Here is a 13664-nt window from a genome sequence, read left to right as displayed (position 1 = left end):
GCGAGCAGTGGACAGTTCAAGATACACCACGTCTATAAAAGTGAGAACCCAATATTGCTTATTAATAGAATGTGGAGGCTTCCATCTTGTTGCAACAATTTTCTTGGCCGCTGTCAAGCCAGCTAAAAAGACTCGCTTCTGCATTTTGTTAAGTTGGATGTCCGAAAGATCATTTAAAATAAAGACAGAAGGGGACAAAGGGATTGAGACATTTAATATAGTGGACAGATTTTCTTTAACCATATTCCAAAAACTGGCAACCCCAGGGCAATCCCAAATCATGTGAAAAAAAGTACCAATTTCCCTTGTATGACACAGCGTGCAATTAGGATCGGGTTTAAGTTTCATGCTATAGAGTTTACGTGGAGTCATATAAGTCCTATGAATAAAGTTTAAATGGATTTGTTGATGATCCGGATTCCTCGAAGCATACATTACCATAACCCAGACTCCGTCCCAATCAAAACTGGGAGAAAGGTCCGGAATATCTGCCCGCCAAGCAGAGTCTATTATCAAAGGAGGGTACATTTTTTCCAGAAAATATTTAGAAACGTTAGAAACGAATCCTCTTGTTTCCGGGGTCTCACATATTACTTTCAATAAAACTTTTCATAAGGAGACATTATAAGTCTCTGGTGTCCCCAGAATGTGTCTGTGAAGTTTCAGCTCAAAATACTCCACAGATCATTTATTTTATCATTTTGAAAATGCCTATTTTGAGTGGAAGCAGAAACACTGTTTTTCGGGCCTGTTTCTTTAAGTGCAAATGAGCTGCTGCTCCCCGCCCCATTTTTCAGAATAGAGCTGCGCCATTACAGCTCGTACCTGCTAAAAAACATTGTTTTGGTTATCATGTTTTTTGCGCTGAAATCATGCGTTTTAAACCATATTAGTCTAAACTTCTGATATACGGTTTTCTGAGCACACACAACCGAAGCACATGGACAGAAAGCGGCTGTCACCGCATGGGAGTACTAAACTAAGTTCTCATTCTCACACAAGTTTACGTTAAAAACACACAAGTTACAAAAAACAGTCGGTTATGTCTGTGAAGGTAAACAGCTGGGAAATAAATCGCATGTTTATTTTAGAACTGTGTGGCAGCAGCAATATACATTAAATAAATCAATAAATCCACTGCTCTCTTGTCTCCTCTGAGGCTGGGACTCTAAATAGTGTTCTGTGCTCGTCTGTGCAGCCAAAGGCAGAACAGTTAACGTGTTTTGCTCAAACTTTCGCCATGGCATTATACCGTTGTCTCTTGCGAAATCAAAATGATGGTGCCATGGGTGGAAACTTACAGATTAAGGGGCGGTAATATTATAATGAGATCCCTTTTGCCACGTCACCAAGGGAGCGAATTCAGACACGCTCGTTTTTTCAGATGCTTGCAGAAAAAGGCTTACCAAAACAAACTTATTCACGTTTCCTTGGCTGGTCGATGCACCGGGGATCTGATTATAGCACTTAAAACCTGGAAAAGTCAGATTTTCATGATATGTCACCTTTAATGTCTCATCTGAAACTCAGGGTGACCTACGAGGAGGAGAGATGTGTCTGAAGAGCACTCAGGCAATAGTCCGTCAGACTCATTGAATATGCAAACACCATCTAAGTCATACTCTGATCCTCACACTGTGGGCTCTGCGACAAACGTGGCAAGCAAATGAACACTGGGCCTACAATGGATAAACACAATGGAGACATTGTCTAGACCTTGCACATACATTCATGATGTAAAGACAATGAAGGCAAGCCCAAGGTGACCTCAAACTGTTCCTCAGTGCAACTTCAATTAGTCTGCATATACTTTACGGTAGGCCTGGGCGATAAAACGGTATCGATATTTATCGACGGTACACCTTCTTCGATATCGATAGAAACATTTTTCGATATAGCGCACGATATAGGCACGTGCTATGAGTGGCGCAGACAGCACACACAAACACGAACACGTGCTGAAATGAGTGCTGTGCCTGCCTGTGATGAGGAGATTGTGAATAAAGAATGAATATTAGTCGAATTTAAAATAAACATTTGCATTTGAATGTTAGGTGTGCATCAGGGAGCGTCATCAGTGGCGCGCGAGATGCGGTGATGTAAGTGACGTTGTTGCATTTTAAAGGGGTTCGTTCATATGATGTTGCTAAAAAGAACATTCTTTTGTGTATTTGTTGTAATGAATGTCTCTTGTATCACTGCGGAGGCGCAGACGCGCTCTCTCGTTTCATTCAAATGCAACTTGCCGTCTCAGTTTTTGATTGTATTGAAAATGAAATCAGAGGAATTTAGTTTTAATTGTTTAAAACATTAATCTCAATTCAATATTTCATGTCCCCGTATTTATATATTATTATAGGTAAACAAAAAAAATCTGTGTAATAAGTTAATTATGAATATACAATAAATAATCCCTTAAATGTCAACCTTAATAGTTTGAACGTTTGTTCATCTTGGCTCAAAGCCACTTGCTGCAAACTTTTCTTCATGGAAGCTTTGCGTACAAGAGAGATAATTTTTGATGATGATTAAATTTTAAACGATAATACTAACCGTCAGGGCATTTTATCGTGAAACCAGTAATCGTTCCATCCCTATCGTAGGGTTCAGAAGAGCACTGAGGCGCTAGTTGCTGAAACCACGCCCGTCTATAGTGACAGCAGTGCTGCCGTGCAAAAACAAAACACCATAACTTTGTTTTTGGTCGAAATTTGTTATTGATAATTTTGGGACATATATGACCTCCTTTATCATGTGTATAAGTCTTGCATACATCTGTCTGCACTTCTTTAGACAAACAAATTAGATAGATCGTGATCTAACAAACTGCTCCATATAACAAAGCACTGTAATCAAGCAACGACTAGATAACTTGGCAACAATAATTAATCTTTAAAGTTTTTTTTCTTTCTTTTTATAATGCAGATGCCAGCTCTCAGTCTAGGGCTGTGTCTGGTTGTTACGGTCAGAAAAAAAAAATTAATTACATTACTATATGTTATAGCCTAGCCAATGATCACTAGATTGTATACAGATGTTACTATAATGACTCTGTAAATGGTGATCAGCACCAAAATATTGTATATAATGTGGAAGCTACTGCCTTTTGCCTTGGCGTGACATCTCACTTTTTGCAGACAGTGTAAAAGGCAGAGTACCTACAATAACCTCAAAATAGCGGTAAAAATCAAGTTTGAGATCATTTTCATTAAAACATCTAATTGCCAGATTTCCAGTGTCCTACCCATAATAATTTTTTTCTGGACAAATAAAAATCTTTAAAGTAATTTTTCTAAGTTTCACACTCTGGAGCAGAGCGGCAGTCCACCTGTCACACAAGTGGCCACGCCCTTAATTATGCAGAACTTTAAGGCTTAATATAATTTAAACGGATGAGTTATAAAAAAATTCACCCCCCTCACAGTTGTCATGAAGGTCATAATTACCTATATAGAACGAAACCACTTTTTGTACCAGGCTGTAAACATATTTTTTTCTGCTGTAAAGTTGGGCATTTTAACATGGGGAGTCTATGGGACTGACTCCCTTTTGGAGCCAGCCTCTAGCAGCCAGCCGATGAATTGCAGTTTTAGTTACTTCCGTGTTGGTTTCACGAGAGAGAGCGGGAGGTTGCCGCTTGGTCACAACGCAACGAGAGTTATACGGATGTGTCGGGTGGAGCTATCAAAATAGGGGCGAGACCCTTTTGGGGTATGGGCGTGTTTGTTTTGGTGATTTCAAATGTCAACATTGGCTACCAGAAATCACTTACCCCATTTTTAAACTATGCAAACATACATGATGCTTTTTTGTTTATAGTTGTTTAAGCAACTTAATAATTGGTTTCTAAACATTATTTTAAACATTATGCACTTTTTTTTCCACAGATTATGCTTTGAATAAACGTGCATTCGTAATATTTTGCTCGATGCACCCTCTTGTGGCCTCAGGAGAGAAGCCAAAAGCTTTTCTTCACCCTAACTGAAATTATGCATTTTAAATTAGAATATAATTCGAATTTTGATCATATTTAAGTAAAACAATTCGAATTTTGTTTTTCAGCCATATTGACAGCCCTAATATTGAGATATATATCGAATATCGTAAAAATTGACAATATCGAGATATCTTTTTTTTTATATATATCGCTCAGCCCTAACTCCTGACATAAATTACTAAATTGCTGTCACTGCAACAATGTTTTATCAAAACTGGTCAAATATCGAAGCTAGAGTCTTTAATCTTTCTACTGATGCACAGTTTGTCCAGATCAAGTAAGAGTGTTTTAACATGCTGTGAAAGTGAAACAATAATCTGGGGCCGTCGCCGATCTTTGACAGCTAAGGGGTTAAAGTTAAAATCCCTTCATGATGGATTTGTTTCTTTCAAACATGCAGTTTTTCCACGTCAAAAGATATTAATTGATGGACTGGAGTAATGTGGATTATTGTGATGTTCTTATCAGCTTTTGACTCATTCTGATGGCACCCAATCACTGCAGATGTGATGCATTCTTCAAATCTGTTCGGAGGAAGAAAAACTCATCTACATTTTGGATAGCCTGAGAATGCATACATATTCAGCAAATTTTCATTTGTGGGTGAACAATTTCTTTAATTGGTACCAGAAGGAAACAACGCATTGTGTCACAATGCTTTGATGTGATAAAGATACACTCCAGATTATTGGGTGTCAAAACACAGTTATCATATCCACAGCTATCAAATCCTGCACTACTGCCTTATGTCACAGCCACAATCAAAAGCCAATCTGCATTGTTCCCAAAACCATGACTACTGATTAGGGCTGTGCAATATATCAAAATTATCGAAATATCACAAATGTACATATCGCAATATGCATATAGCTACAGCTTGCAATATTTGGGGCCATGAACAAAAGACAAAGAGAAAATCACTCACTGCTCTTACCTAAATATCTTTTGTAGCTTAAATCAGTGTTTCCCAACCTTTTTTTAGCCGCGGCACCCGTTGGAAATTTTAACAAATTTGTGGCACCCTACAAAATTAATTTTGTCACAATATTTGAATTTCTAACTTCGATATGATAATTTGAAAAGTATAGATACTCGGTACAACAGAGCAGAACTGTAGAATATAATGTCATACAGATATTTTTAATATTGTGCATCTCTAATTATTGGCGACATCAGAAATGGATATTATATAATAGATGCTCTTTTGAAAATTTTAGCAATTTAAAAATAGTAAAAAAGGATTTTTTTACACGGCACCCCTGCTCTCGACAGACGCAGCACCCCGGTTGGGAAACACTGGCTTAAATAACAATCAGTGCATATTGAATTCAAAGAGGAAATACTAAGCAGTGTTTTATTTTTATTTTTATTATTCAGTTCCTAAACTCATGCTAAAATGACATTTTTATGTAATGCTCGAGTAAAACACATACCGTTCACTTTCAGAAGTTGTTGTAGGGGTGCTTTCTTATTAGAATCAGAATCAGAATGAGCTTTATTCACCACTTAAGTGTGCGCAAACAAGAACTCTTGATACATACATACATACAAATAACCATATATATATAGGACACAAGATAGTTATAGAAGTTCACAGAACTGACTCAGCAACAGCTGAGTAAAACTGTTTCATCTGAGCATGTGGCACTTTAAGCATTATCGTATCGCATATCGAATATCACAATTATCGCATTTTTCTTCAATATCGCACAGCCCTACTACTGATCATTGAGATTTAAATTACATTGAGCAAAAACACACACTAAAAACAGACGAGGGTTACATCATTCCCTTTGACAACAGCTGCACCGTTCAAACTGTCAGATGACAAGATGGGCTGTTCAACAAACACTCATTCACTCAGTCTGACAGAACACAAAGAACGGTTATACAAATACCAACACTATGCTCTCTATGTCCTGCCATGCACATCCAAGGAGAGCCAGCAATCAGGGAGAGTCAGTGGGTCAGTGGGGTCCTGTTACCGCTCACTGTTTGCCTCACTCTCTTTCTCTTTTTGCTGCAGTAGCAGCCCGTTATTGGGACAGGAAGTCTCTAGGGCAGATGCTTGGGGAGGAACGTGCCTGCACTGTCCAACTATTCAGGCCTCAACAGAAGGCACAACTGCGGTTTTACATACTCTCACATACTAACACATAATAGCGATGTGCAAAAATACATATGTTCAAAATCAACTAGTTGGTGAGTTGCCTGAACGACTAATTGGTCTTAAGGAAGTCATACATAATAGGTTGGTTTCGAGTTTGACTGACCTTTTTCCATGCAAACGGTGTCAGAGCTAAATAACAGCATGCTAATTAAAGCAAAAGCACTGCTGCTAAAAATATCAAAACTTAAAAGACCTAGTCACCCTCATATTGACTAATTGGTTGACCCAACCCCATCCACAATGCAGTTCTTGTACAGGGTTAGTGGGGATACCTAGGCTGTGTAAGCTTGGGCTATTTCAAGAGGCAGAGCGATGATGACGTGTGGACAGCAGGTCATTCTTGCTTCCTGGAGGCTAATGATAGTTATCATCAGCGCTGGACCTTTAAGCAATCACATTTGCAACCTAGGTAGCTCACCTGGTACATCACTGCACTTGCGATGCAGAGCCCTTTGGGTATGGGTCCTGTGAAACACGAGTCACAATTAAAAATTCTATGACTTGTAGAATGAAGCTAAAATGGCATGTTTGCTTCAGCAAATGCATTTTTATCTCATGTTTGCTTTTAAGTCTGCATTAACCTTTAAGCACCACATCTCAGACGTTTCATTTCTGGACTGCCACAATACATCCAATAACAAACCTTATAAAACAACACCAAATTCACATGAATCTATTTGGGGTAAAACTGAATGCACTTTTAGCCCCACTGACTGGACATTTCACTTTGAAAGTGTTGTGAAATGTGCAAGAAGCAACGTAAATATAATTTTGCAGAAATGTAATACAGGTTTTTCCAATGATCCTGGGTTGCACATTTGACTGCTGCTGCACTTAAACAAATGTCTGTACTAGAAAAGCAAAAAAGCTTAGCAGGTCAATGTACAACACCTGTAGGAAAAATTTAAGCCAATTTGCTTCACAAATTTGTATCATATAATGGTGTCTATAAAAACTACTGCCTTTAAAATAACTACTCAGAGAGGAGATGCGCTGACTATTTAACAAGGAGAACTACAGCCCTTTTCTGACAGCCAAGAATGATGAGTACACCTGATAAACAAAGGTGCTACCCATTTAATATTGACTTATAACCAGCCTGGTGCATTATGATAACAAAACAGCTCAATATCACATGACTCTAACAGGCCATGTTATTTTTCATGCTCTTCAATAATAGCTTTAAAGGGGTCATATGATGTTGCTAAAAAGAACATTATTTTGTGTATTTGGTGTAATGAAATGTGTTTATGCGGTTTAAGGTTAAAAAAAAAACATTTTCCATATAATGTACATTATTGTTTCTCCTCTATGCCACGCCTTTCTGAAACGCGCCGATTTTTACAAAGCTCATCGGTCTGAAAAGCGAGGTGTGCTCTGATTGGCCAGCTATCCAGTGCGTTGTGACTGGCCGAATACCTCAAGCGTGTGACGGAAATGTTAAGTGGCCTTTTATTGTGGCCAGCCTAAGGCACACCTGTGCAATAATCATGCTGTCTAATCAGTATCTTGATATGTCACACCTGTGAGGTGGATGGATTGTCTCAGCAAAGGAGGAGTGCTCACTAACAGCTTGTAACACTCCAAAGAGAAAGGAAAACTTGAAATCGCATCATATGACCCCTTTCAAAATAAAAAAAACTAAAAAACTAAATAGACCTCAAAAGAAATGGTATTCAAGCATTCATTCTTGCAGACATAACCAAATATGTGCAGTTTTCTGACCACTGGACTCCATCTTATATTATGTTTGCAGTCAGGCCAGGGTTAACACCGGCAGGATGCAGGTCTTGATGAGAACCCACTTTGAGGTTTCTAACCACACCGTGACCCGTTTCTAGTAATCTAATGAATTCAGGTCAAGCTCTACAACAACGAACCTTCCAGAAAAGTAGCTAAAATGACAAACAAAAAAGCATAAGTCTTTCAATGCTGTCATGTTTCTTACACAAGAACTTTTACCACTCCATGAGATTAACCACAGGCTACACTGAAAACTAAAGCTACTAGTCTATTAGTGGCATAGGCTAAACACAATGCATCAAAAGTGCAAATCATTCCTCATTAGCAAGTCAGAAGGGCATGCAAAACAAGCAACCCATGCATGTTTTCCTTAGAGGGAGGAACAAGTAAACCGAATTTGATGGTTTGCTGCACAAAGCAACTGCAATGATGCTGATAGTGAAAAAATTACAGTTTATATTCATCCTCAAAGATCAAGATGGCCAGCAACATCCGCAAGACAGAAGCTCACACACTCCACATGATAAGACATCAAGAGAAAAATACTGCTAAACGTCCACAGATCAGTAAGCACTACTTTAGTGATGCCTGTGTGTAGTATGAACTGCACACGCCGAAAGATTCCCTTATAAAAGTAAACTCAATACAAAATATTTACCTCCATCAAACATGAATTTCTCCTACTGGTTCTGTAACGTTAATTTACACGTGAACTATTTCGACATCAATTTCAGTGTCTCTTTTTGCCATTTAGATAGGAAGTGTATATAGAAACCAACTTATGAGACTGCAGAGGGTTTATACATATTTAAAAGCATTATATTAAGTGAATATTTAGTATAATAGGGAAACAATAACGATAAACGCAAGGATATATGCTTTGTACAGATAAGAGCGCCATACAAAGCTGAGATGATGTGTCCCTGTCAAACCAGACATCACTTATCAAACCTCCCTACAGACCCGGCGAACACAACTCTAAAAACCCTTCAGCCTGCGTAAATTCATCCTATCTAAACATTAAACTGTACAAGAACATCACAGTGAACCAACACAGACTTCTTGTCTGGTGCTGCAGTAAGTTTAGCAGTTAGCTGGCCGTTATCCGTCCATCGAAGCCCGCTAACTCTCCCCCTCAGACCGCCTCAATTAAAGTAACGGATTCAAGCCCTCAGTCGTCCAAACAAAGCCATAGTACTAAAGATATGTCCTCTGACAGGTTTAAGCAACGAGAACTCGTCGAAAGAGGTTGTAAATCGGTGAATTCTTACCCATTTGCGCCCGCAACCCTTTCAGAGACGTTGCACCCTCCGCCATTTTTGCCGAAGTTTTTTTTCCGGCTGTTTGGCGCTGACACATTAGAGGCGCGCGGAGTCGCCGACTGCTCAACCCGCCGCGGTCTACAGACGGCGACAGCGACAGCGACATCTAGCGTTTGACCGTACGCACTGCAGGACACAGCGAGAGTGGTCGTTACTCGGTGGTTTTCAAACCGGTGTCCGTGACCGCAAAAGGGTGCTATGGGGTCTGTGGAAGACTTGAGAAAAAAAAAAAAATCCGTATATATAAAGATATACGGTAAAAACCATAGATAATGTTTTAGAAATTTGCTTTGACTTCAGACAATATAAAATTTATGAAGAATTTCAGTCAGGTTTCAGGCCCCACCATAGCACAGAAACTGCATTTGTTAATGGATCCAGAACACCTGAGAAGAGATGATGCCAACCCCTCAGAGGACCTCAGATGATGCCAACCCTGAAACAACATACAGAACTACCACATTTTGCTATAAGTTTGATTGCATCATATAATAATTGCTGTTAATAGTGTTCATCGTCTGTTTTATTACGTCTTAAATTGATTTTTCTGTACATTTCTGCCATATGTACATTAACTGACAGTCACCACTGATAAGCTACCACTAAATATTGTAGAAACTTAATTTGCTGTAAAGTTGCTTTGCAATGATTTGTATCGTGAAAAGCGCCGTACAAATAAACTTGACTTGACTTGACTTGAATATAAAAGCCATTTAATTGATTTTGGAAATAGCATGTCTTCTTTTTACTTTTATTTTGAAATAACAATTTTCTCACATTAAAAAAAGGTGATTTAAACATGAAAATATATAACTCTTTATATTTTATGAATGATTATAATATTTGAGGGGTCCTTGGCATCAAACAGTTTGAAAATCCTTATTATAAACTCTCCACTGTCATAATCCTTTATGTATTTATGCCTGTATGTATGCATGGAGGGGGTGCTTTGGGGGCTCAAGCCCCTCGCCTTTTTCCAAAATTAACCAGAAGTGGCCCTCTCTCAACAGTTATCAACAATAATATTGTAGTCAATATTGTGTGTAGCCTACAAAACAGTAACGAATGGCTCGGAATAGGCCTACCTGTTTATTTTTACTTAGCCTACATCTTTCAGTTTGAGACGTCATTGCCATTATATTGCTATAGATTGTGTGCATCTTAAACAAGCTTAAATGTCGTTGGACTTTGTGAATTGGAAGTAAATCGGTTGAAATATACACTGTCCATTTTCAGGTGTATTACAGATACAGACTCTATAAAAACAGGTGTATTATTATTTTCTTTTTTTTACAAGCCTGAAATTGCAAAAGTAGAAGAAGTGGCATTAATTCTAAGTAGTGTTTAATTTACTCCTATTTATGTACTGCATATTGATATAGGCTACAGTTTACCGTTTGATAAAACTTGTTGGATAAATGAAGCCCAAGTGCCACCAACAGGCCTATTATGTGAAGTGTAAGCAGTTCAAGTTCAAGGACAGAGTTACATAAATAGATATTTGGAAATATTACTTTTATTGTTACTTTTTAAGTTATGCTTTTAATGCCAAAGAAACTAATTTAAACGAAGTTTGGTGCACAGGCTTGGCATATTTTCCTTTTACCACTATACTGGAGCTTTGACAATATGTTGAATGAGAAACTGACAGGATCAGCTAAGCTGTGGTCAACCCCTCCCTTTAAGAAAACACCATATTCCCTTTGGCAGTACTACTTTTCAGGCATCTCGAACTGCTTCCTTTCATTTTAGCCATAGTTTGCAGCAGGCTGAGCAAGTATCAGTTACATGTATTAAATAGTGCACCAGCACTTACTGTAAGCCAATAATGGATGTGCCTGTGAGGGAATGTTAGGGCTTCAGATATACAGAGTATATGACGCTCTAGTCCATACTTCCCACAGACATACAACAGAGCAATCTATAACAATAACTGCTTTGACTAATTCATTGACCAGTGTAGGGCAGAACAAAACTGGTTTCACAAACTTGTGTGACCTGAACTAGTTACAACTGATACACCTGAAGATATGCATATAGCATTATGCAAAATGTAGTATTTATTTGTATTAATATTTATTTTCACAGTGATTGTGCTTTGACCACTATTGTCAAAATTGTCATGCAAGCAGCACTGAATTTGTATTATTTTAATTGAACACTGATGATATCTAAATTTAAAATAAAATATAAACTGATATCGGTCACAACCTTGATAGTCTATCTATAAGTGTTAAATCATAATATTGTTGTCAGATGTTGAAGAAAGAGGAGTATAGAAGTATGTGTGAAACCTCATACATGGGAACACTGTTGTGTATTTTTTCACAGTCTTGAGGTAAATTCTTTCAAGCTTCTTGTAGAAATACCCTGAATGGGAAATTTAGAGGAAATGGTGAGGTGGAGGCTGAAACCTTCCTTTCCCTGTGTGACATAAAACCAGCTGTTGATTAATCCCTTCCTTGAAACCAGTTTTGGCAACATTCCCTCTATTTATGGAAAACACACAATGTAAATCTTTGGAAATATAAGAAAGAAACTAAGAGCAGTCAATAATTTTGCCTTCTTAACTTTCTGAATATTATGTCATTATACAAAGGTATTATGTGTAGCTTTATTCTTTTTACTGATTCTTGACATATGGAACAACAACTTTACCTGCCACTCATTTTTAAAATAGCAACATTTGCACATTGAAATTAATCAGAGATGGTGGCTAGAATGTTCTTAATTAAAATGTATTTTGATTTTCATATATTTTTTAACCTGTCTTCAGACCAGCTCAGTACCAGGTATACACTAGTCAACATTTGAAGTGGATCAAAACCTTTCATCAAAGTTGTCCTAAAACCTACAACCAAAATGTGTTCTTGTCTTAGGACAACTTTGATGAACTTTTTTGATCCACTTCAAATGTTGACTACTGTAGATTAAAATATGTATAGAACTTAAGATAAATAGAAATATATCTCTATATCTAAAGAAAAAAGTGCTGTCGTGCTGACAGAAGAAACTTCGTTGTAATTATTTATATCTATATTCCTCCTTTATGGGTTCACAGCTTTCCCTACTGTCAGTGTCAAACATTTATAAAATAAAATGCTTGAAAAAAAAATTGAACCAATATTTTTTATGTACCAGAAGTCAGAAAGAGCTTTATTGCCAAGTATGTTTGCACATACAAGGAATTTGTTTTGGTGACAGAAGCTTCCAGTACACAGAGACAACAACAACACACAGCTAATAAAAAATAAAGATATCTGAATAAAATACACATGTATATATAAATAAACATAAATAGACAAAAATTGTATGTAAGGGTGTGCTATAGATGGAATAAGATGTAGGGATGGACTAAGATGGCTGGTATCAAGCAAACAGAAACCTCTCCTGCCTCGTTCTTTTCAGAAACTGAGAAACAAAATAATTACAACACTGTTAATGATGAAAGTGGCATTAACAACATACAGTTTCACGTTATTTAACAACATAAAATTTAATATGCTGACCCTGGTAACACCAGGAGTGGTACACGTAATTGTAGGCCTATTTAAATGCTTACAACTAAACACTATCGTAACTATTTAAGCTTACGTTAGCTAGCTATCGATGCGCTCTCATAAATGACATCATTATGGTATTCTTGATAATCGATAACTTACCTTTATAACCATGAAAATAAGTATTTACATAGGGTTGCCAACTTTGGTTGCCTGGCTGGAGTGTGACTAATTAGTTACAGTTGTGCAGTAAATTTCACTTTAAAGATTCACTTTTCATTCATGAAGATGACATGAAAAATGTGCCAAAAATGTGTCTCCTGGCAGAAAACAAAGACTTTTTTAAGATGAAAATGACATGAATTTAGCATTATAACCAGTAGATGGCAGCAGAGGACCACTCATTAGCTCAGTTGCCATTTCTATTCCATAGCTTTTTCACGTCTTGCTTTTGGATTTATTATAAAATGACTAGTGTAACACATTTTAGTACTTTTACTGTATTGAAGTATAAAGTATAGCAAGTGCGGGAAGTCACAAAGTCTCATGCCATTTAAAGGTCCCATATTGTCAAAACTGAAATTTCCTGGCTTTTTTCATGATAACTGAGGTCTAGGGGCTATTTAACTACCATATAAGTTTCAAAACAGTCAGTCCACAGTAAAATGCACACAGCCTGCATAAAGTAGCTGTGATTTTTCACGAACTGTTGTTACTTCCGTAAAAAGTTGACGTCAGAACTATACAGTCACCGCCTTCAGTCGCCACCCCGAGCACCGCCCACCATCCCACTCTCCTTTTGCTAAACCCCCAGACAACATCGCGTCCATGCCATTGCTGAGCAACAACAAGGAAACATGTGAAAAGGTTAACTTTAACCACGAAACCAGATCGGCCGACCTGTAACGTTACACTCTCACTCAAAGGATGGA

The 13664-nt window shown here is 37.7% G+C and overlaps 1 protein-coding gene across 14 annotated transcripts in view; it reads right to left on the bottom strand.

The window, feature by feature from the left end:
* LOC107661376 (MAP7 domain-containing protein 2-like) overlaps positions 1-9279 on the bottom strand; it is a 38719-nt gene extending 29440 nt beyond the window's left edge. For all 14 annotated transcript variants that reach the window (XM_016450903.1, XM_016450905.1, XM_016450904.1 and 11 more), the window contains exon 1: positions 9182-9279. In XM_016450903.1, coding sequence (XP_016306389.1) covers positions 9182-9269 — 88 coding nt within the window. In that variant the 5' untranslated portion in view covers positions 9270-9279. The remainder of the gene's footprint in view (positions 1-9181) is intronic.
* Between the last annotated feature and the right edge of the window lie 4385 nt (positions 9280-13664).

Source organism: Sinocyclocheilus anshuiensis, unplaced genomic scaffold (genome assembly GCF_001515605.1).
Source record: "Sinocyclocheilus anshuiensis isolate Anshui unplaced genomic scaffold, SAMN03320099.WGS_v1.1 scaffold635, whole genome shotgun sequence".
NCBI lineage: Eukaryota > Metazoa > Chordata > Actinopteri > Cypriniformes > Cyprinidae > Sinocyclocheilus > Sinocyclocheilus anshuiensis.
Note: the sequence above shows the minus strand (reverse complement) of the source record. Positions and strands in the feature narration are given on the sequence as shown.